The sequence below is a fragment of the Anomalospiza imberbis genome, chromosome 3 (genome assembly GCF_031753505.1).
Source record: "Anomalospiza imberbis isolate Cuckoo-Finch-1a 21T00152 chromosome 3, ASM3175350v1, whole genome shotgun sequence".
Taxonomy (NCBI): Eukaryota; Metazoa; Chordata; class Aves; order Passeriformes; family Viduidae; genus Anomalospiza; species Anomalospiza imberbis.
In genome coordinates, this window is record NC_089683.1 from 106,639,983 (window position 1) to 106,664,796 (window position 24,814).

Below are 24,814 nucleotides of genomic sequence, written 5' to 3' on the forward strand. Positions count from 1 at the left end.
AATGCTGCTTCCCAGGTGTGGGCACTAAATGCTCCAGTTCCAAAGGTTCCATTAGCAGTGAGCGTGTGGGACTGCGGCCTATCCATGCTACCTTCAAATAACTGTGGATGCAATTTGGGTGCTACTGAAAAATACTGGTACTTCAGACAATTTTTCAAATTTATTAAAAGAGGTAATGTGCAACACAGTTTGTGACTGTGTTGGAGGGACGAAACCTTCTTCCTGATAAATTATACAATTATGCTTTGAAATGAATTTACTTGTTTTGAAACATTATTTCTCTGTGGTTTAAAAAAAAATTGTTTTCTGCTTCTGAGAATATGCAAGTTATTGGTAAACGAGTTCATTTTGTTATAAAACTGTTTTGTTTCTGTCCAAACAGAATGTATCTGAGGCAAAATCTTAATTTGCTAACTAATTATATTTTTTCCCCCTTCCCTTCCCTTCCCTTCCCTTCCCTTCCCTTCCCTTCCCTTCCCTTCCCTTCCCTTCCCTTCCCTTCCCTTCCCTTCCCTTCCCTTCCCTTCCCTTCCCTTCCCTTCCCTTCCCTTCCCTTCCCTTCCCTTCCCTTCCCTTCCCTTCCCTTCCCTTCCCTTCCCTTCCCTTCCCTTCCCTTCCCTTCCCTTCCCTTCCCTTCCCTTCCCTTCCCTTCCCTTCCCTTCCCTTCCCTTCCCTTCCCTTCCCTTCCCTTCCCTTCCCTTCCCTTCCCTTCCCTTCCCTTCCCTTCCCCTTTCCCCTTTCCCCTTTCCCCTTTCCCCTTTCCCCTTTCCCCTTTCCCCTTTCCCCTTTCCCCTTTCCCCTTTCCCCTTTCCCCTTTCCCCTTTCCCCTTTCCCCTTTCCCCTTTCCCCTTTCCCCTTTCCCCTTTCCCTTTTCCCCTTTCCCCTTTCCCCTTTCCCCTTTCCCCTTTCCCCTTTCCCCTTTCCCCTTTCCCTTTCTTCTAACACTTTAGTAATCTGGTAGGATAGTTATTAATACATAAGAGATTAAATTCTAATGAGAACACTACAGACCACTTCTTGAAAGGGCTTTCAGGAAGGAATTCTGAAAGAAGAAAAGAAAAGGTAAATTCATTTTCCAGCCTCTAACAAAAGGCAGCATAGTAGCACTGAGCTGTAGCCACCTACATGAATAATCATAAATTAAGTGGTGTTTTAGCTAGCTAGCTATCCCTTAGACTGCTATGCATGAGCAGGCAGAAGGTCTTCATTTTCTCTGGAACGGATTATTTGGAAAATTTGCTATATATCAGCCTTAACTACTTCTTGTACATAAGTACAGATGAATTAACAACCAGGAGGCTATCAGGACCTTTATCAAGCTTGTAGATAACCCACAGAAGAGGTTATACATGCAAACTCCTCCGTGGTACTGTGCAGTCAGGAAATGGCCTGGAAGCAAGACAGCTCTGCAGAGCCATGGGGATAAGGCTGCTGGATCGCAGAGCTCCGAGGAGGAGAGGGCAGTGACCAGCACTGGAGTCCTGCCCGGCTCCCAGCAGGAGGGAGCAGAGTGTTTTACACTCCCTGCTCTCACTGATACTGTTAGGACCTGGATTTGGATTCACTGTTGCAAAGAATATTCTGTATCCACAAAAAATAATTTTCTCACAGTCACAATAAAAGGAGGGTTGCATGGGGAGTTCCATAGGAACAGAACAGAACTCATAATACAATTCTTGACCAACTTGAGGAGGAATATAAACAAACCTGCCTCCTATAGGTCAAGAAATACTTGTGGACTAGTAAAAATATTTGCACTGATTTGGGCATATTGGGAAAAGCTATTAACATACCAGCAACAAAAACTACTGTAACAAGGCAAAAAATAGTTAATGGTGATGAGGACTATAAAAACAAAAATTAAAGTCAGAATTGAAACATCTTGTAAGAATTGTGATGCAAATCTCCTACTTTTCTTGTATATCACATAGTATATCACTGACACAGTAACTGCTATTTACAAAGCAATAAATTCAAATTATGGGGAGGACATTTTAATTAACACCATTCAGCTCAGTATTATTATATATAATAAAATTTAAAAAAAAAATTATCTCCTTTAAAACCTGAACTCCCAAGCCTTGAATGAATTTTTGCCAAGTGATATAAGATAATTGCACTGAATACAATACACACAAAGTGTTATGATATCCAGGTGATTAAAGCTAAAGCAGTTATTTTTATGACATTTCTGTTCTCCCTTCACACCAAACAAATAATATAGAACAATTTAATTGAGAGGAAAGTAGTGAAGTGGATATGGCGTATATTGCATTAAGATGAAAAAAAAAAAAAAAGGAAAATTTAGATATGCTTGTGCAATGCTGGAAGAATTGCAAGAAAAGGAGCAGAAGCACGTGTTGCATTTACACATGCTTCTGCTCCTTTTCTGCTCCACATTTATAAAAAGACACTGTGCTACTAATGGAAATATGAGCAATAAAGAAGACAAAATGTTAGGCAAAGCAAACAAAATGCAAGAGAAGACAAAAGAGTAAAGTAAAATTAGAAAGAAAAATTACTCGGAGAGTAACTGTGCCGTTCCTTCAGCAGACACCCTCCACCCCAGCTCTTTCTTTTGTGTTGGACTCTATACAGTATAAAGATGCAGCTCTTTGCCTAAAAGCCACACTATCCAGCAGAGTCTGAGGCTACAGCAGGATCATTTCTTGCAATGTAGTGCAAGAAAGTCCAGAGTGTAGGGATACGCTCACGCAGCCCTATGTATTGTGGTACACCAGTCAATTGAATTGAAATTCCTTGGACTATTCCTTTAAAGCTGGATTCTAGATGAAAATGTAAAAAGGGTGGTGGTAAACTGCAGCAAATCCAGCCAAGGCTGGGACAGGTGGCCTGGAGAGGCTGTGAATTCACTACCCCAAGAGGCGTTCAGCACCTAACCTGTCCAATCTCTGAGCACCCTGGTGCAAACTTGCTTTGGACTAAGATCTTCTGTGGGCCTTCCAGCCACAGTGCATCCATAATTCCTTCATTTTGTACATGCTGAGATTCTGTTTGTATCACACATAGAATCTCACTAACCATCACCAGCACCTGTACTTTCATAATCAAAATGTGCCTTGATATTTGCTTCCAGTCTGTGCACCAAAAGGTGTGTAGGAATGGATAGATTTAACAACAAAATCAATCAGAAATGGTGAGAATAGCAACATGAAGAGAAGATGCCATGAATAGATGGCATCATTTGGAGGGAATAAAGCTAAACCAAACAAAATAACCAGGCAAAGGAGAGAGATGGAAAAGCAGACTTGAAAATTAATTCAGTTATTTCTTGTTAAATATTAAACAAACATATATTTTTAGTGGTATAATTCCACTGATTTTGATGATGCACATTATCTGTTGGAACAAAAATAGTAAGATGTATAACATCTACACTCAAAATAGCCTCAGTTTTTATCAACTGTTTTGAACCAGCTTTACCGTGTATGTAATTTTAAAATTTTGAGTTATTTTTCCAATTCTTACATCATTTATCTGTCTGCTCATTCTTTCAACTCTCAACCACCTCTTAGCTTTTTTTTTTTTCTGTCTGGTGACAAAATTGTTATAAAACACAAAACAGAAAAAATAGCAGAATAATGACAGGGGATGTCGCCTCTGGTGAGATCTAGATTCCCTCAGAATGTATGACATTTTTTCATTTCAGACACTTGAAAGCTTTCTTTAATAATGCAATTTCAGCCTAATTTAACAATTAGCATGTTAGATGTCTTTTAAAGATGTCTTTACTCCCCTCTTTTATTGGTTTTAGCAACCAATTACTTCCCAGCCCAACCAGCCCCAGTTCAGCTCTATAATGGCACAGCATGTTGGAATAAACCACTCGCCTTCTGCCCTTTTCAGTCTTAAAATAAAAATCCAGATATAGATGTAGATGTGTGCAGTCATGGGGGAAGAACCAGAACAAGAAAATGCATGTTTACCTCTTCTTATGGTCACCTGGCTTGACCATTTCTAATGCCAGGATGTTGTTTTTCTGGAAAGAAGAGAAGCTATCATTTAAGGAATTTTATAACCAGGGAATATTTTTACTACTACTGCAGATTAATATTATGCTTTCCTCTGCTAGATGTGATCCCATTAAATTATGTTCTGTCCTTGCAGAGACACTTGACTCTCTTGATGATAAGAAGGTTGTACACAGCCTGCTGAGGTCAAGTTCGCAGCAGTCAAAGAGCACAACAGTGGTGCTGGTGAAATCAGTGGAATTGCTTTTATGTACTTTATATTTGAGCACATGGTTATATCCTGCTTTTTTTCTTTTTTCTTTTTTTTTTTTTTAACTCTGTTCTTCTCTATTGAGGTCACATTGACTTGCCTTCTGTTTGTGCTTTCAAGCTTTATTTTTTACTGAGGACATTGTAGGCTGAACAGGAATTCTGCTTTTTCAAGCGGCATACAGAAGAGTAATTTCCTACTTAAAGTTTTCTTCTCTATCAAGTACTTTGTGGAATACATCCTATTCCATTCAGATACATCTTAGTTCATTTGGATACAGAACAACTGAGATTAAAAGTTACTTCTGTTTCCAGCAGCCACTAGCAGAGGCCTGAAAAGTTTTGTGCAAGCACCACCATCCCACCTACAAACACCTGAACTGTGGCAAATTCCCAGGGAGCCAGTGTGGCATTGCACTCCACTCTGCACTGAGTCATCTCTGAGTTGGGACACTTTCCTCTTTTCTTCTCTGAGCCAGGAATAGTTCCAGGAGCAGAAGACAGTTTCAGTCTGGATCAACTGCTGAATTTTTCAGCTTGTATTTTTATCTCTTCCATATGATGCTGATCCTGGAGAGGAGCCTAAGTTGAACATTCCTGCCTTTTTTCCCTGGGTCTTCTGCTGCACATGAAACACCAGGTCTGTGGGGTTATTGTGGAAACTCTGAAAAGCACGATCTCTTTTGCCTTTCTCCCTTGCCTCCTTTGCCTATGGCTGTAATGAACAGCAGCACTCACTGCAGAACTCAGGTACAACATGGTAACAACATGCAGTAATTATAACATGCATCAGTCCCACATGGTGTACATAATCACACCTGGTATTCTGGAACTCTAATTAAGTCTTGGGAAAATGCTCCACTCATTTATATCACCAGACTGAACTGTGTTAAAATACTACTATATTGGAACAATGTTTTCCAAAATAGTTGATTTCAAATAGGTCTGACCTCAAAGGATCTACAAAATTCTCTTCTCAAAGTTTGTAATGCTGCAACAAATCAAAAATGAGACATGCATATCAAAATACTAAAAAAATTGTCTTAAGTGTCACTTAATAATATGTATATATCAGATTATTTGACTAATTATCTCAATATATTTATGTGTTTAAGGTGTTATTTATTTACTATCAAAAATGACAATATCTAGATACAACTATAACCTTAGTGGTTAAACTGAAACACTGCATTTGATTACTTATGAAACAACAGAATCATGCAATCATATCAAAAGACGTATCAAAAGTACAGAAACAATGTCTTTCTTTAAATAGTTTAGCTATCACTAATAGTTACCTATATTTAGCTAATTATTTGATGGAACAAAAGATAGTTCCCTGACAAAGTGGACAAAAATCATAAAGCTGTGAGTAACACGGGTATATTTCCTTTCATCTTCATCTCCACTCACCCACTTGGACAAATGGGGCTTGTAGTTACTTGTTTCCTCTTTAGCACATTTGCCCAAGGCAACAAACCAAAGAAATTACAGGTAACAGTTTATCAAATGCTTTCAGGCAGTTAACTCCCACTCTTCTGTCACTCAGCATCATTTTATTAACAGAACCTTGACCCAGGTGTGCCATGAGCTTGAAAGTTCAGTAGGTGGGATGCAGCTGTCACATGAAAGATGGATGATGTGCATTTTATGTTTTCAGTGCACGTTAGTGTATCTCAGAGTGGACGTGCTAATAAAAGATGACATCTTACCAGCGATATTGCAGGAGCCTTGGGAAAAGGACTCAGAACAGTTCCAGCATGTGATAGGAATGGACAGGAGGAGAGACTTCATGGTTAATGTACAGGGGCTGTAAGTTTGTATTTGAATTTCCAGCAGTGGAAACGTGCATGGCACAGCGTTTATCAAAATTAGCAGGACCATGGATAGTGCACAGTTTGCTACACAAGCAAGCTTTGAAAGGAATTATGATGGCAGAAATGAATTTTTATTAAATATAAATAATTTATAAACACATTTTAGATTATTATATTGCTCTATTATCAGTGTAATAAATCAATTTTGTTTAATAGCTACAGATATTATATGTTTTAAAAGGTACTTTCACATACATGGTGAAGAAATATTTTCTTAACATGTGAAACTGTCCACAATGTTCTGTTGCTTTCTGCTTTAATGAGGTAGAAATTGAGGAAATAATCTGAATATAGATCTGCATTTTAAATTTTTATCAATAAAACTGATATTTAAATTATGAAAAATTGAATTATTTAAGAACTTTTAAGACATCTTAATTTCATATTTACCTTTTTCACTGTATTCAACTAAAAAATGAACAGTGTAAAAACCAAAGAACTGGTTTTCACTGTAAACAATGAAAAGAGATGCTTACTGCCATTTTCATACAAATTTTCTTCTTGTTAAACTTCACACCTTTTCTCACAAAAGTGCCCAGTTTTGCTGCCCATGGTTCAATGCCCACAAACACAGGCCCTGACCCTCTACCACGCTGTGGTTGTGAAGGTGGCACTAATTTGCCCTTCCCTCTTTGACACAGAATTTTTCAAATGTTTTTAAGACTATCAAGACTTGGAACAGCCAACTTCCCTTCCCATCCTCTCTATTTCTCCAGCAACTGATCTTTTGATCCTTTCTTTAAAATCTGCATCCCAAACCGACTCTCCTGGTGCGCCATGGCTCCCACACCACAGCTGACCCCCACGGCCCCAGGGCTCACCCAGCGGCCCCAGACTGCCTCCCTGCAGGGCCCTGGATCTGCTCAGCTTTGCTCTGTGGTGGGCTCAGCGCAGGATTTGCTGTGCCACTGCCTTTATTTTGGTCAGGATGGTTCATGGCAGTGGAAATGCTGCACGTAGCGGCCTTAATGCTGGTTCAGTTGGATGATCCAGCAGTTTGGATCGAGGCTCTAGCCCTCCTTTGGTACATTTATTCATTTCTATAGCATAGGATTCACTCTCATATTAATTTACATTTCCTATTATATCTCTAATGGGAACTCTCTAACCAGTCATTACTTTATCCATATGTTAAATGTTCATTTTGCAGCTATTAGTATTCTATCTAGGCTATATATCTCTTAAATACTAATTTTGGACATTGCTCAGTTTTCCTGTCTTCCTCTGCAGAATGCCATCATTCTGAACCTAGTTCACTAGGTCTTGGATGGACTAAATACACACAAATCATTAGATCAACACCAATTCTCTGTTGGTGCGATTTTCATGCTCATTTTTTCAACAGAACTTTTTTAAGCCCTTCTGAGCATTGCTTTAGCCCTCAATGTATACCAGCTCGCTACAGTGTTATCAGAAAATAATCTCCCAGTTTGCAGCATGATTGGTTTTCATCCAAGTACTGAAATGCTACTTTTAGGTGAATTTTCCCACCATGTATGATAATGCTGATTGTTTCTCTGCCTTCAGGCCTCCAGAATCAACAAGTGTAAGAAGACAGATCATGCTCATACCAGTCAGTGGCACCATTTATTGCTTCTTCAGTGGGATCAATTGTATCACCAGCACCTGAAGAAAAAAATGTAAAATTCAGTAAGAATTTTCCTACTGGAACTGTAACGTTTGGACACTTCTATTTTTAAGCTGAAGACCAGTTTTATTCCTGTCTTTTATCTTGTCTTTCATTTTGGTGCTGGTGTAAACATCAGGCTTAATTTTCTTTCCCCTTTTATATATGCACATACTTGCTTTAGATATTTTCCAAAACCATGGCTGTTGTAGCTGCTTTTACAAATGAAACTGCAGAATGCATGCAGATGGCCTCTATAGGAAGAGAGCTAAGTTTTCTCTTTCTCCCCTTCTGGTCCAATAAACATTGATTTATAAAATGTGGAACAGATCCCACAGGACACCAGAATATTCAGTAGCCTGGTAAATATTCAATGATCTAGGATATGCATTCAAATATTTGCTCCACATAATAGATGTAAAAAGAAGAAAAAAATACCTGTTGGTTTCTCTCTCATTTTTCTTATCAAGATGAGAAAATTGTGCTTGGGCTACCAAGGCACATCACCTGGGCAAAGCGAAGAAATCAGGTAAAGACAGCAACAACCCTTCAATAGGTGGTCTAATATGAATGCTCAAATATGCTTTGTAAAGAGGACTCAGTCTGATTTATTAAAAAGTAAACTGGGTTCTTCCCTGCATCAGCGAGTGGGATAAGATTAATGATTTCACTGTAAGGAACTGTACCAAGATTAATGGTAATAGTAGAGGTGCTAACTTTTGTGTTTAGAAAATACTATGAGAAAAGAAGTGAAATGTTGCTACTGAAATGTTGCTAAGTTATACTTCACCTTTCTTTGATACATATAAAGCACAAGAATGTATCACAAGAGAAAAGCCAGTCCTTGACCAGGGACCGCACACAAGACATTCTCTGTATGATTTACCTGGAATTCCATTTTCCATATGAACAGATGTAGACCCTGTGTTTGACTTCAATTGGACATCTCTGTACCCCTGTGAACTGATCTGTCTTGGTGAAGCTGTGTCCAATAAGCACAGTGAGGCTGTGATGTGTCCTTTGTCACACCAGCCCCTCATCACTCCTACTCTAAGTCAAGCACCTGCTGTGCTCCAGGGCTAAATCCATTCACTTCAATGGGGAAGGGACTTTCCCTCCATGGGGGCACAAGTGAAGCTAAGAGAATTTGTAAGTTGTAGGGAAGTTTTTGTATTTATTTATTGATTTATTTAGTCCATGGAAGTTGGTGTGAAGGAGAAAATTATTCTTGTTACAGAGAAGGCTGAGTGACACGGGCCAAGGTGCCTTCCTTGACCCTTGGACCCAGGTGGACCTTGGCCTCTGCTGCAGCCAGTGGTGATTTTCACAATAGGTGGGACTAGGGGCTGGGGGCGTGGTGTAGGGATCCCAGGAGTCACAGAATCTCAGAATCAAACAGGTTGGAAATGACCTTCGAGATCATCGAGTTCAACCTTTGAGCGAACACTAGATTGTCAACTACAATACGGCACTGAGCGACATGTCCAGTCTTCTCCAGGAGTGGTAATGTCTAATCACCCTTTCTGTGAAGAAATTCCTCCCAATGTCCAACCTGAACCTCCCTGACCCAGCTAAAGACTACGTCCTCTTGTCCTGATGCTGGTTACACGGGACCATATGGCTGCAGCCTCCTTTCAGGGAGTTCTAGAGAGCGATAAGGCCACCTCTGAGCTTCCTTTTCTCCAGGCTGACCATCCCCAGCTCCCTCAGCTGCTCCTCATAGGACTTGTGCTCCAGACCCTACACCAGCTCTCTTGCCCTTCATCCGGACACACCAGCTCAGCCCCGCTCCCGGAAACCTCAGCCCGGCATCTGCAGCTCCAGCACCTGTTTTTAAACCGGTCGGGGCAGTTTCCTGCGTCCTGGCAGCTCCAGGGCCGCACGGGTGCCGTCGGCCCACGGGAGGCGCTGGCGAGCGGGCGAGCCCGGCCAGGCTCGGGCCCGGGCCCGGGCCCCGGCGCTGTCGCCCGGCAACAGCCCCGCCGCCCCGGGCACAGCCCGGTACCGCCGCAACCCGGAAGCAGAGGGGCGGAGGAGGCGGGCGGGGGGCGGTGGCGGGGCGGGACGGGACAGGGGTGTCCGCCCGCTCCCTCCCTCCCTCTCGCCCCGCGGGTGCTCCGAGCGCCAGCATCGCACAGAGCACGCAGTGTCGCACCCAAGCACCGGCCACGCCGTGTCCCCGCACAACACACTCCCCCAATCCTGCCGACCCGGCGCCACCGCGCTCAGGCTCCTCCTGGTCGGTGCGGGAGGAGGAGGAGGAGGAGGAGGCGGCTGCTGAGCGGCGGCTGCCGGAGCCAACGGGCGGCGGGGAGCGGGGCGGGCGCTGCGGGGGTGTCGGGGTAGAGCGAGGCGTGACCCGGCTGACGGGCACCGTGCGGCGGGCGCGGAGCCGGACCCGGCGGGAGCAGCGGTACCAGCGGCGGCGCGGGGCGTCGGTATCGCTCGGCTCTGGCTCTGGCACGGCGTCTCCTCCACCCCCTCGTGAGCCTGGGGAACCTGCAGCTCAAAGCCGCCGCCAGCCACACCACCATGTACCCCGGCAACAAGCGGAAAAAGCTGTGGCGGGAGGAGAAAGGTATTATCGCCCTTCCCGGTGGCCGGGCCCGCTTCTCCCGCCTTTAACCGCACGTAGAGCCGGGAGGGAGCGAGGGAAGCGGGGGGTGGTCCCGGTGCCCTCGGAGCCGCCGCCTCACCAAGGGGGTGTCCGGCAGCCCTTCCCGCCGGCCGCAGCTGAGGGGACGGGGAGGGGAAGGGGGAACTCCGCGTTCTCTGCGTTTGTCCTGGGGTCTCCTGGCTGAAACAGCCTTCATGGCAGCCCGGGCGTGCGGGAACTGGGGCTGTTTCCCCCGCACCTCGGCGTATCCGCGAGGAGTGGAGCCCTGGGGCGGAGGGAAGCGAGCGAGGGAGGGCGGTAAACAACCCCTCTCCGGAGGGCTTCCCGCCCCCAAGTCACCTTGTGGGAGTGTTTCGGGCCGGAAAGTTGGGCACATGCTCTCAAAACGTGCTTTTTCTTCTTTCAGTGCGTTTATTTTCTGAGGGGAAGCGTGGTTTATTGGCATCGTTGGTGTAATCCGTTTGGATTCTAGTGTCGTTCAGCCGGGGTGGGATGTTTTGGGTATGGGAGTCTCAGAGCACCTCTCCGTCCCATCTTTTGAACTACTGATGTATTTTTATGTGTATTTTAAGGACCCCCACCTGTGTATTCTCAGTTTATAAAGCCCCTAAGCCAAACTCCAGAGCATGAAAACTGTGGGCCAAGCATTTGATGCGTAGTTTTGTTTGTACTTTATATTGATCTCGGGGAGACCAATGTAAAAATAAGAAAAAAATTCGCAGAGTAGAAGTGAAACGTTTATATCTGTGAGGAGGAAAGCTTCTTGCCTGGTGTGTTCCAAATAATGTTGTAATAGATAAGGAGAGGAAGAAATACCTATCAGAGGGTCATAGTTTAAGTTCTCTTTATTTCTTCTATCACCCTTGTGACTCTAAGTATGTTTCAAGGCAGAAGACCAGTTCAATGAACAGGATTCAAGTGCATGTTTCTAAGGAAAAGTTGTTAAAACAGAAATTAAGTTATTTTTCTGTAGGTTAGTTGTTCCTGTCAAACTCCTCTCAAATGAAGTGAGTCTTTTTTTCTTTCAAACCGTCTTACAATCCATGTTTCTGTAGTAAAGGAGAGGCAGCAAATTTCTACCTGACAGAAGTTTGTTTTCAATGAAGAAAGTGCAGTTAAATTGTCTCAAGCATTGTTTATGTGTGATCAGTTGCAACCGACTTTTTCCTTAATGCTGTATGTTTTGCCTTTGAAAAATGCAAGGGGCAGATGGGGAAAAGTTACTGGTAGGCTCTAGTGAATGTTATTATTACTCTCACTTGTCTCTTTCAGCTCTGTTACTGTCTGTGTGAATTCATAGCTTGGCAAGTGAACTCAAACCATTAGTAAGGAGGGCAGAGTGGAGGGTCTGGAAACTGGAGCTGCTGACACACTTTTGGCGTCTCAGTCTGTTATGAGGATGGCGGTCTCCATCAGCGTGGTGATGCTATTGAATGAATGTCAGTGCTGCTGAAGTTTTTCCATCCAGGACACATTTTTGAGTGCTAGCTGGCCACAACTCCCTGTCTTTTTGCCCAGTGAGAACGAAGAGCATTTGCCAGTCTTCTGCTCCAATAAGTGTTCCAGCACCATGCTGATGTTGGCCCTGAATACTTTGAGTGAGGAGGGCAGAAAAAGCTTCTCTCTTCATTGCTGGCATTGCCCTTCAGTTTTTAGCTCTGTAAGACTGTTCTTATCAAGTACCTCATTTAGTAGAAAGGAAAACTACAGAAGCCAGACTTCCTTCCTTCTTACCCAGTCAGTACTTTGGAAATCAAATCTTGTCAGGTCTGCCTTCACCTTTCCAAGCACCCCTGAACCCCTGCAAAGCTGGCTGTGCTCACTGGCTCTGTTCTTCCCATGAAGCTCTGAGTGCAGTTGCTCTCAGCCTTTTATATTCTGAAGCAGTTCTTAAAATGAAAAAAACACTGATTGCTAAATATTGAGTTCAAACCCACTGACAATACGCTTGCTTTTCTTAATTACTTTCTTGGTAATTAAGGGTTGGTCCACATCCTCTCAGGGGAGATCTTCCATGAGGACAGCTGAAACGGAGCAGGAGTGGAGGTGATTTCAGAGCCTTAGACACAGGACTGGGCTGCCTGCAAGCTTCCCAAGTTTCTGCCACAGGCAGAAAACTGTGCTTGTGGTGAAGGCTGTTGGGAGCATCCTCTGGGAGGTTTGTAAGACTCAATTTAAGTTCTTGCTGCTGACTCACAAGAGCAAACTTTTGTAAAACCTTCCTGTAGAGGAGAACTTGTGTTTTGAAGGCTCAGGACTGGCTCTGTTGCCTCTTCAGCAAAAGGCACCTAGACTAGCTCTGTTTGTCAGTCCCTCAAAACTGACATGCTCTCTCAGGTCTGCCCACCTGTAGGACTTCCAGTGTACATGTCACTTACTTGGAGTTCTGTATGCCTGGAGCTTGGGTAGCAGAGGTGGGTGCACAGCTGTTGTGCAGAATGATGACCCTCATTAGTCAGTTCTAATGGCAGGTGTAAATATCCCACTGAGATACCAGGCTGAATAAGGAGAGAGAAATGGTTTTGTCAACCGAAGAAATTGGTAATACTGTCAAAAAATAACAAAATGAACTTATTTTCTTAAGGAAGGCTGTGCTTAAAACTTGCCTTATTAGACTGTGCTGACTGCAGCCTACATAATTAGGAAACTTTATTTTGAAAAAAACACAACCTCAAACCAGACCCCAGTGATTTTCTTTCTTGGTTTAAGATTTGATCTGAGAAGCAGTTTCTGTGTTCATCTTTTGCTGCTTTAACTTGAGATGAAAATGTTCTTTTTATGTCTGCCCAGTCCTGTATGTAAAATGCAAATAACACAGGTCTAGCCTTCCCCCACACCCCTAAAAGTTCTTCAGTCATTGAAAAGCATTTATTACTGATTAACATGTCAAGAAAAACTGTTAGTGTGGTTAAAGTAGCACAGCTCTACTATAAAAACAGACTGAGAAATTTGAGTAGAGTATGGGTGTCATGATGTTCTCCACTGGTCTTTTTCTTTTCCCCTCTTTTGGGAGGGAAAAAGCTCTTCATCTTGTGCTGAGCTAATACTAAGCATTGATGAGGTAGGGAGGGAAAAGAGGATGTGACTGCAAAAATGAGCTAAAATGCTGGGGTTGCTTGTAGTTTTGGGTCATTTTGATGGCTTTTTTTTTTTTACTATAAAAGTCCATTTATAGTAGGGTTGGAAGAAGAGTGAAGTTGGCAATTGCTTTCATACTTGTGTGATGTTTGAGGCTTTACTTTTCACTAAACATCTGAAAAAAGAGGTGGTGACATTCTCAGTAGAAAACAAAAACAACTGTCCATATGTATTTTAGTGTGGCAACCAGGTATGTCCTATTAATATTCACATGAAAATCTCTAAAGCGAAACTTGCCTTTTTTACCACCCCCGACACCTAGCAATTGACAAAACATCTGATGTAGCTCTGATCTCTTTTGTTATGTAGTAGCATTTTGTTAATTTCCCACCATGCTCCCTGCCTTTACTTGAACTTCTGTTTTTTAGTTCCAGTTTACAAATGCAAAACCTACAGAACAGACTTTCATACCTGAAAACTCCCTATAAAGCAACAATTCCCTACTAAAGTTGCTGTTCTCTAATGCAGGAATTAAAGTGGCAGGAAGAAGCAGCACATAGTGATGTGGGGAGGAAGCCTCTCCTCCCAGAGTGTGGGGAAGAGGTGTTAACTTTGCAGAACTGGGATAGCCAGAAATAGGCAGTTGTACAGATGCCACCATGGTTAGCTCCTGTTGTAACTCGCTGCATCACTCATGCTTGGTCCCCTCAAGTGGCGTTTCATTCATCAAGGGCAGTGCATTGGGCACTGCATTGCTTGTATGCAACAATGTATGAAAGTTTGCAAAACTTTTCTTATTTCTCTTTCCCCTAAACAGAGCGTTTGCTGAAGATGACCTTGGAAGAAAGACGCAAAGAGTACTTGGGGGATTATGTTGCATTAAAAACTATTCCAACGTGGATGGAAGACTTAAAAAGTAAGAGTGAAAGTGATGGTAAGTGAAGTGTGGGAGTCTTAAAATATAGACCACTCTGTTTTCTCAGTCTGAAGTTACTTCTAGGAAGGCCATGACTTACAACCCATGTTGTTTTGAACAGCAATAGCCTAAAATTGGGACGGGGACGAAAAAACCTCAACAAAATTTCTTAAATTTCTGGACATCTCACTGGTGTCCCAGAACTCTCTTTGTATTCCCAGATGGAGTCACTAACCCTTAAGTGTGTGAAATAGATCTCCTGTGCATGACATGTACTTTCCAGATACTCCAGCAGTCAGCCATGCCTAAACTTACTGAGCATAATGATATGGGGTATCTGGGCAAAACAGTGCTGCAGGTGACCCAAAAGCAGAGGCTAAGTGTGCAAGTTGTGTTATTGTCTAAGAATCCAGAAACTGGAGAAGATGGGGCCTCCCTTACATTTGGTCCTGCCTGCTTTCTTGGGCTGAGGAACTGACGTTCCTCTGGCCAGGATTAACTCCAATTTCCTTAGTGTGTGCAGCCTTATCATGGCTGTGATCACCAGCAGAGTTGTCTAAATACTTGCAGTGAGAACTAACCAAAAACGTGAATCCTATTTGCTTACAGACTTTTCTACTCTGCAAGTAATTCTGTGACAATGCCTTGTTCTTTGTCTAGTTCCCTTTCATTAACACAATGGTACGGAGGAATAGGGATGGCTTCTGAGCTAGTTTCCTCCTCTTTTTTTTTGCTGTGTCTTGCTATCCTTCTTGGCTGAAGCCTGTGTTTTTTTGAGGGAGTATCTAACTATGAGATCTGAAGTGCTTCCTGCCTCTGCAGATATAGGACTAATTTTCTGACCCTTTTGTTATCATTAAAGGCAAGTACTGGCCTGGGTGAAGAGGAGTGTAGAGTAACCTCGTGGCTGCAGGTGAACATGGTCTTTATGGTGATAGTCCAGGTGAAATAAGACATGGAGCTGATCAGCTGTTTTTAAACTGGAAGGCAATAACACTTATTTTAGCACAATCTGAAGGAGCTCACAGATTTTCAGATGTCCTTGTCAAAAGCAGCTATTGTCTATCCTAAAAGCATCTGGAATAATTTTCAAAGTGAAAATATGTCAAGAGATTGCTGAGCTCTTCAGCCCTGCTGAGTAGCTGTATTACATCAGTACCCAGAGATCTTTCTCCCATTTGAGTAGGTCATTTATATCTTGCAACATCAGAAAGCCTGTCCATCTAGAAAACAAAAGCTGCATAAAAATAAAAAAGAGTTCCTGACTTCTTGCAAGTTGATTTTAGAGGCCTGTGGTGTGTGGGAATATACAGTATGTCATGTGGTTTAACTGGGAGACTCTTTATCCCTCCTAGCCCAAATGGTGGCTTTTTTTTTCCAGCTACTCTCAGATTCTCTATAAAGCACTGAAATTCACAGATGTTGCATTACTTGGGCTGCTGAAAGTGACAAGGTGTGGATTTACGTTGTGACTGCTGTTACACTTCACAGAAGCAAAATGTCACTGTCTAATATGTGGGTATTGAATCATGGCAGTGGTGAATTTATTTCCTTGTAGCTGCTCTTGAATTCTTTTTGTTAGTATCCAGTACACTGCAAAAATGCTGGAAGGCAAAAGTTGTGCTGGAACACAATGCTTCTCTGCTGCTTGAAGGTTTTGTTACACTGTACGTTCAGGAGAAAATATCTATAGTCTTTTTCTTTGATGCATTTGTTGTAAGTAAGCCATGTGTAATAGTGAACTTCTGGAAGATTGGGCTGCTGAAATGCTTCCACATTCCAACTGATTAGGACAATTAAAAGAAATGTGTGTATTAACATGACTCTTACTTCTTCTGTTTCAAACTTTATTTCTCTTAAATGTTGACCCATTCTGAAGGTATCAAGTGTGTCTAAAAGCTGTCTTTTTGAGCTGAATTACAGAAAAACTAGAATTTAAATCTTATTGCTGATGAGAACTTTTGTTCTGTTTGATGGGACATACAGAGGGCAACAGGAACAGCCTGAATGAGATTCTGGAGAGAACAAGTGAAGCCCCAGGTGTGATGGAATTGGTGAGAGAACAAGTGAAGCCCCAGGTGTGATGGAATTGGTGAGAGAACAAGTGAAGCCCCAGGTGTGATGGAATTGGTGATGATCTGAAAATACTGTGTTCAAGTTTTGATATTTCCTTCAAGTGAAAGGTGGCTGCTTGCACTGACAAACAGAAGGGATCTGAAAGGGAGTGGTGGTGAAAATAAAATCTTCTGTATATTTGTCAAGCCAAAACATCACCTGATGGGGAATTTGGAAAAAGTTCTTTACAATTCACTCCCAATACCACAGTAAAAAAAATGACAGATTGATTAGTACAGTATAGAGTGGCTGTTCAGGAAGAGTGATGAGGAGAAATCAAGAAAACAACCAAGAACAAATCAAGTGAAGCAGGCACAATCAATCAGCTGCTGGAGTAAGAAGTTGTAGGAGAAGGGCAGGGCATCTGAGCTGGCAGCCATCCCCATAAACACTCAGTACTCAACTGGAGAGTATGGGTGTTCAGTACTGCACAATTTTTTGTACTGGCTATTAGGAAAAATTGCATGTACAACGTAAAACCTTCACAGTGTCCATTTTTAAATGTGAATGACTCACTGCAAGGTGTTGGGGAGTTCCAGTTAGGCATACATTCTTGTTATGTGGAAGTCTAATGGCAGATTATTAACAAGTCTGTATGCAGAATTATGCAAACTGAAATGACCTACGAGGTTAATATTTGGAAGGAACCAATCTCACTGCCGGGGTACTTCATGGGAGCTCTTTATTGGCAAATTGGAAGAGCATACCTTAGTTTGTGGAGGAAAGTTTTTCCCTACCCCTCTTCTACCCTCTGATAGAAGTTGTGTTCAGAACTAAATTCCGGAGAAAACCAGCAAAGCTTGGCAGAAGTTCAGTGTTTTGGTGAGGATGGAAGTCTTTGTAATAGACCGACATAACAGAGGGATGTACCTCTATGTAAAGGCTCCTGAGGAGTAAAGTTACTGAATACAGAGCGGCAGCTGGCAAGGGCTTTGTCTCTTTGTAGCAGCAAAGTCTCTTTGTAGCAGCAAAGCTATTAAAAATATTTGGAAGTTCAAAGAGGCAGTATCTTTTAAAATGCTTTGCTGTGAGTAAAAAAAAAAGAAAACCACTTAGATTTTTTGCGGGTCTCCTCATATGGAGGAAACTAGCCATAAGAAATTAGGTTGGTGTATGTTGGCATGGAATTTGGTCAATGCTTGTGTTAAGTCTTTGTTTTGGGAAGAGGGTGGCACAAAGTGGAATGCAAAGACTAAGCTTGGTGCCCACTTTTCAGCACTGGAGGAAGCAATCTGATGTGGGTATGGTTGTTTCCAGAAGGGGTATGGTCGTTTCCAGAAGGGCTACGCTGTCAACACTCCTGATTTTTGGTGTGCTGCTTGCCAGGCTGCACAAGTGGGTCTCAGAGATCAAGTGTTGCAGCAGTGGAAGGAAAAGGGACAGATAGTGACAAACGGCCCCCTTTAATGTCAAGAGGGGATGGTAGGAAGGAAAAACTTTGGTTCTTGAAGTGGTCCTGTAAATATAAGCTTTCTCTGATTTAACTATTTATTAAGGAAATGAGGAGTTGCCCGCTTTGGAAACAAAGAATGAACTTGCTGTGGAAGGCTGGATAGTGTCAATATACTGTAATGTATCATTCTCCCCATTTGTTATCCTTCAGATAGACCAAAAGCACATACATCTCATCTATTTTCTCATGTACTTTGAAACAGTGTGTCTTCCTGACAACATGTGAATAATGAACTTGTTTTATGAAGTTCTGGAATTTATATCCCTTTGTTTCAATGCTATTTATTACATGCCACTTTGTTAGGTACTCATTTTGTACAGCAACAGGAGCTAATGTTGCTCTGTGAATTAAATGCCACCATGTAGACTAAGAACTAGAGTGTATTTTGAAGTTAAATACATATATTAGCTTTTTGGTGGGTACACACTAATTCCCAAAGATACCTTTATTCTGCAGTGGTGAATTTGAGAGATGACTTCTGAAAACTTTTCTTGAAAGGTTTTTAAAAATCAGGGTCTTGGGAATTTTGTTGTCATTGAGTTTTGTGTGTCACTGGTAGAAAAACATTTTGTTGTATTAATTGGGTAATTCAGAAAATGGAATAAGTGATATTGTTTAACTCCAGGCAGCTGACAGTCCTGCTGACTCTCACAGCCCCTGGAATTCATTGGTATGATAGTGATGCCAAGAAAACAGTAAATTCAGGTGGTGGTTTAAAGATCTTTACTAGTGGTAAAAACTGCTTTTTATAGATGAAGTTAAAATGGAAGGACATGATAACTGAGTTTATTTTTATTTAAGGTTAAACGACACAAAATGTCTGCAGTCCTTTTAAACAACTCTTGAAATGTGTTTAGATGTTTTGACAGTCTCTGAATCTTTTTAATCTGCTATTTTTAAAGAAAATGATATGGCTCAAACTATTCAAATTGATCCAACACTTAGGGTTTTATGTATAATCATAAGGTTTGGATTTAATAAAAGCACTGTTGTACTATCAATGTGTAGCTTTCTAAATATTCACAGTGGGTTGACACAAGATTACAGAGACAAAGCATGTAGATGAGCCAGTCCAAATGCTGCATGGTGAGAAGAAAATGTGAAGTAAGACTGAGCTCTGACCAGCATTTCTTGAGGTGGGTAACTAACACAAATAACTCTCCAGTATCTCCATGCAGCCCTGCTTGATAGGAATATCTGTGCTGCAGGAACTAGGAACCAAGGTGATTAGTATTAAACAGACTTTGGAAAGTGACACCTCTACTAAGCTGCAGTGAAATTCAGCCAGATATCTACAATTAAGAAATGGCATTTCTCTAAACCATTCAATATTATCAGAGATTTATACAGAAAAAGAAATTATGTTCAACTACAACATTGAGATTGTTAGACCAGTTTGACAATCACAAGATCTGTCGGTAAGAGCTGTGTGAAACCTGTGTGTTTCAAGACCATTCCCCCACCAAAAATCCAAGTTGATCAGCTTTCATTGTGATATTTTTTTCTTACAATGACTGTAACAACTGTCTTTATAACAGATTCTTAGCTGAGTGGCAAGGATGAAAATAAATTGAGACAGCTTAGTGTAATTTTTGCTATCTCACGCAAAAATAAAAAGCTTTCGCTACTGAAACTCTTGCTTTGAGGAAGTTCAGAGTGCAGCAGTTTTTCTGCTGAGTACACACAGAAAACAGCAATAACTTGTGTGCCACTGTTCAGGGTCTCCTCTATTACCTGTGGCCCTGAATGTGAATTCCAGCTTCACCTAAACTCATGCTGTATTCGGTTTTGTCCTTACTTTTCATGTATTGGCATACCACTGTTATTCATGCTAAACATCTTATCACAAGGTCTCTTCAAGACTGGTGTGTTTAAGGTTAGAAAACTGTGTCTCCTAGATGCACATGGAGAGCACTGCTTGTTAATTGCTATGTATAATAGCTGGGGAAGCACCATGAAAAAACAACTGTGGTTTCTGTGAATTGTGTGAGGATTATGGTAATTAAGTATTTTGAATACTTGTGAAATTAACATGCTTTTTGTGGACATGGCTGAAAATGTGTTTGCTCATTTCTACTCTCTGTCTATGCATATTAAGGAAGCAGCAAAGGAATTAGAGGGGTAAGAAGGGCAAGCCATGTTTGCAGCTTCTTAGTCTGTCCTGAAGGTGTCCAGGAGTCTCAGTGCCCGTGGCATAATGTGGAGTGACTTTAAGGCTGAGTTGGTATTTGTTTGGCTGTGACAGATATCCAAGGCTGTCAGGGCAGGAGGGTGTAACCAGAGCCCTGTGTGCTCTGCTTTCCTCAGGCTCTTGGCTGCCCTTTCAGGATGTGTCCTGAACAGACACAAAGCTGCAGAGTGGTACAAATCTGACCATATAATCTGGTGACCCCACACACCCTTCTGGCTTTCCCAATACATACTTTGGCTATTGATTTCCAAAGATAGACTTGCACAGTACGGAGGTGGGAATAACCCTTTGTCGTGGTTTTCAGTTAAGGAAAAAAAAATCCATGAGCTACGGAAGTGATTCCCTGTAAGGACCTTGGCAGGTTCCTTCGGACCTGACAGAACCAATCAAATGGCTAGTTTGAAATATTGACGCCCTGTTAAATCACTTGAGAGCTGAATATACCTCTGTGCAATCACATTTAAAGACGAACAAGTCCCAGTAAAACCTCTCTGGCTTCTGGCCTTTGAACAGGTAACTGGACGCTGGCTGGGCCAGGCCCTGCTCTGCTGCACAGCCAGCTCGGCTGAGATTCTGCCACCACCAAGTTCCAACCATGGCTGGCAGGCCAGGCCGGCTCTGCTGGGCTTCGGATGGAGCTGAGTCGGGCCTCACTCTGGCTGTGAGCTGCCGAGCCATCCTGCTGGCACTGTGGAAAATCATGCGGCTAAGAATAGAGCCGACCCTGCAGCCCCACGTGGGACTGGAACTGAATGTGGAAAGGGCCGGCAAACAGCCATACAGCCCAAGCGGCCACTGCCTGGCAGAGATCACATAACCATCCACAGGCCTGGGCAGGATATTACCTCTTTCAGTGCACAGATGAAACTTGCAGATGTCAGTCCTCTCTTGAGTGAGAGAAAAAGGAAAGGGTGAAGATACATAAAGAAAACAGCATGGAGACACTGAGGTCAGTGAAGAAGGAGTCAAATCCCAGATGGGAGGAGAATGAGGAGATGCCTTAGTCTTGGGCTAGAATTCTCTTGTAAGGCTATGGTGGAGATAAAATTGATACACCAGAGTTTTTTTTCATGGAATGCTTTCGGGGGATGTAGCATTCTAGCCATAGCCATGAGCAGAAGCACCAGTGTTGAAGCAAGCAGATGCTGAAGCAGCTGTGATCTAGTGAGGAGCTTGAACAGAGAGAGATGAGAAACCTTGCCCCAGGGATAGATTAAGAAAACCTCTGTTCCTGGAGATATAAGAACTTTTGTTTCTATACTAGAACAGCTCATCCTTAAAATTGCACCCCAATAAGCTGAGATGACCCATGGTGGTAGTTATGGGAAGACTACCAAAACCGTGGGAGGGTCTCACAATTGCAGATTTCTGGGCAGCTGCTGTTTGTGAAAATTAAAATCACGAGAAAGCTGTTTCTTGTGGAAAAGTCTCCATGGCATGGCAGGAGAGACTCTTAAATTCCTCTAACTGAACTGAAGTAAGTTTATTTTTAAAGTGGTAAACTGACTGAAAATAACAAATTTGTCTCTTTATGTTGGCAGTAGGAAAAAAAAAGTTGGAGTGAGAAGTGGTCTGAATGTTTATTCTGATTTCTTACTATTTGTTTTCTTTTTGTTATATTAATGAAATTTTCTTTCTACCCTTTAAAGTTTTGAGCCTTCTTTGCTCTCCTCCTAATCCTTACGTTTCAGTAGAAAATGAGTAAATACTTCTAGTGGGTGCACTGGTGTTTGGCCAGCGCTAGACGCAGTACATTATTTGGTGCATTGGTTGGGAAACTCAGACTGCTGAACCTAAACCACTACACTCTTCAAGTGCAAGTTTACTTGAGCATGAACTGAGCAATGATCTGTGTGTGTGTGTTTGTTTGTTCCTGGAGGTGAATCATCTCTAGTTAGTGATATCCCTGATGTAAGTAGATAAATCAGTGTGTTTAGTGTAAGTGGCAGAGGGAAACTACAGTAAACAAAAGGAATGAAGATGTATTCAGTTGACCTTGTAGTTCTCTGGTGAGCTTCATGGGAATAACCTTTATAGGATGGATTAGCTGCCAAAGAGATGACGCTTGTTTTACAGTTTGCATTAAAGTGTCTTTGGGAAAAACAAAAAAGTTTCTTGCTTTCAGCAAGTATGAGATGATGATTATTAAAAAGTTCAGGTCTGTTTGCATAGATTACAAACACAAAATCCAGTGTAGCTAATCCTCTCCCTAAGAAAGTAAATGACTTGTCTTTGATGTAATTAAGATGATGACTTCTCTTTAAGCTGCTGCTCTGTGACTTTTTTAACAAGGTAACTTCCATACAGTATTAAGCTTATACAAGTCCTGGATAGAGTTATTATTTTGTGGCTCTTCGGCATGCAGCTGAGAAAGCTTTCTTATCTGCAGTGTCAGACAGCTCCTTGAGGAGCAAAAGTTAACCATAGGAAAGGATGCTGCCCTCAACAATAAATTGATAAATTGGTGTCCTTATTGAGGCTCTGCAAGCTGTTGATGGGTTTTAGAGAGGGATAGTAGGTGGAGATGCAAAGGGAAGTTAGGTACATCTTTGCCATAAAGAATAGTTTTAATATTTAATTACTGCTGACATGAATCTTGAGCAGATGAATAAGTTTCAAGCTTCTGTCCTGTGCAATATAAGAAACAATCCTTTGTTTTTTGTAGTTGCTGAATGTCACTGCACTGAAGTTTTGTAGAGAGGTCCCTAAGGAAGTACTTAGTAAAGTTAGGAGGTCAAGATGATGCAGTGTGCTGTCAGCTGGCAGGCTTGTTCAGGGTGTGAGGGAGGATGACTTTAGCAGCAGTGATGCTTTAAGTTGGGATGTGCTGTTCCTCAGACACTACTGAGAAAAATTGTAGGTTCCAGCTTCAAATATTTTGGTGTCTGACTTGTGTAAGATAATTTAACATATGCAGGGCAAAAGTAACAGGTTATATATTTTGGCTTCTGTCTTTTCTTCAATTATTATTTTTTTCCATTCTTCTTTTTATATATAAAAGGTGAGCTTCTTTTGAGTGTGGGGGATTGCAGGATCAAACCCCCAAATTAATCTATTGCTCTACAAAGACAATTTCAGTAAGTCATCTAGTTTTTCTCAGTATGGTAGCTTGGCTAGTGCCCTAATCTATAATTTGTGATGGATTGTGGCATATGTTCTCACAGTCTTTTGCAGACAGATGTGAACCAGTGTGCCAGCCTGATTAGAAACCATGTGCCTATGATTAGACTGAAGCCAAAACCAAGCTGTTAAATTGTACCCTTGTCATGGCTCGCTTATGTGGATCTGTTGCCTGACTATGTGACTTCAAGATATTTTCAAATGCAGGTGGAAAAAGCTGATGTCCTTCTGCAGAAGATGGAGCCCTCTTTTGATTAGACAGGTAGAGACTGGTGTGACTTGGTTTAATTTGATGTAGCTTATACATATGACAGGTACTGATGAAGGTGCTGAACTATTGGCTCAACTAGGATTTGCTGCCTGGCTCTTTATAATTAGTGATGACACAGGGTAGGCCACCCGACTCTGGGTGTGAGAGGCTTGCAACAAGTTTGAAAACTAACCTCAAACTCAAAGGAGGTAATGACACTGCTTTAACTCCCTTGATGGTGTTGGGGGATCACTAGTGCAGTTCAGGCTCACCAAGCTCTCTGTTTGGATCATGTTAAGTAGCTTTCATGTGTAGCTGTATTTGCTTCATGCACAGTTGAACAGTTGATTACACATATGTTAAAAACCCAGTCACTGGAAATAACATAAGCCTGGCTTCCCTTTTTTGATTCAGTATTGCCTTTTTTTATTCAGATTCCCTTTTTTGATTCATTTGTACATGCTCAACATGAAGAAATGTCTCTTAACAAGTTTGAGACACTTACACTACTGTATAATTGTAGTGTAGAATTATAGGATTGTTAAGGTTGCAAAAGACCTCTAAGTTCATTGAGTCCAACCATTAAATGATAGTAGTTACTCTGTGAAGTGATACGTGGCTCTCTCCATGTGAGGACATCTGGCTGATGTGTATTTGGAAAACGAGAGAAAATTTCTCAGGCCTGTAGGAAGTGCTGCTTATTTTTTTTAATGCCCAGAAAATGCTCTTCTGTGCTGGAGAGAAGGCTTAACAATCCAGTAGAAAGATGTTAAATTTGGATTTCGTACAGCTTTAAAAACCATTTAAATGATATTGAAAAGTATTTTCTATTTCAATGTACAGTGTGAGAGAGAAGCATAATATTTGTGCACAGAGATTGTCCTGAGACTTGCAGGCTATTGCATGTTGACTTGACATGTTTGCAGAAATGTGTCACAAGCGCCTTTGCCAATATTTTCAGTTGTTTTTTTTGGGGTGGGGTGCTATAGAATGCACATGTTGGAAAATGAAGCCTCTCAGCCTTGCGCTGATGTAGCCAATACATTTATTTCTGAGAGTGGAAGTAGTTCTCTGCAAGCACCTTTGCACTAATAGCATCCCTGGGAGTTGGTCGTCAAATGTTGTGTTGGAAAAGACTTCTCTAGAGTTAACCAAAGGCTCCTGTCCAAAAGATACAGTCTTTTGCATCTCTAATGCAGAGTAGGTGTGAAGAAAGTGTAGATATGAAGAAACTGGTTGCATCTCCATTTTTCTTTAAAACATTTCCCTGTGTTATCTTGCCCTTTGCTTTTTCACAAAGGCTTGTTTATGCAATTATGGGCTTTTTGG

The 24,814-nt window shown here is 41.9% G+C and overlaps 1 protein-coding gene and 1 long non-coding RNA gene across 13 annotated transcripts in view; one reads left to right on the top strand and one right to left on the bottom strand.

The window, feature by feature from the left end:
• Positions 1-4,343: 4,343 nt before the first annotated feature.
• Positions 4,344-9,630, bottom strand: LOC137471761 (uncharacterized). Of its 7 annotated transcripts, XR_010997826.1 has the most exons (9): positions 9,521-9,579; positions 8,839-9,178; positions 8,632-8,727; positions 8,184-8,252; positions 7,610-7,744; positions 5,954-6,142; positions 5,655-5,859; positions 5,060-5,232; positions 4,344-4,863 (listed from the first exon to the last, which is right to left on the bottom strand). It is a non-coding gene; the product is annotated as an uncharacterized lncRNA (long non-coding RNA). The 7 variants fall into 7 exon arrangements; XR_010997827.1 differs by lacking the exon at positions 8,839-9,178 and having other exon boundaries at positions 9,521-9,630; XR_010997823.1 differs by lacking the exon at positions 9,521-9,579 and having other exon boundaries at positions 8,839-9,235.
• A 503-nt stretch (positions 9,631-10,133) lies between these two features.
• Positions 10,134-24,814, top strand: part of MACROD2 (mono-ADP ribosylhydrolase 2) — an 853,971-nt gene continuing 839,290 nt past the window's right edge. For 5 of the 6 annotated variants that reach the window (XM_068186328.1, XM_068186321.1, XM_068186323.1 and 2 more), the window contains exons 1-2: positions 10,134-10,323; positions 14,258-14,374. In XM_068186328.1, the coding sequence (XP_068042429.1) occupies positions 10,278-10,323; positions 14,258-14,374 (163 nt within the window). In that variant the 5' untranslated portion in view covers positions 10,134-10,277. The remainder of the gene's footprint in view (positions 10,324-14,257; positions 14,375-24,814) is intronic. The other variant, XM_068186320.1, reaches the window with a different exon arrangement.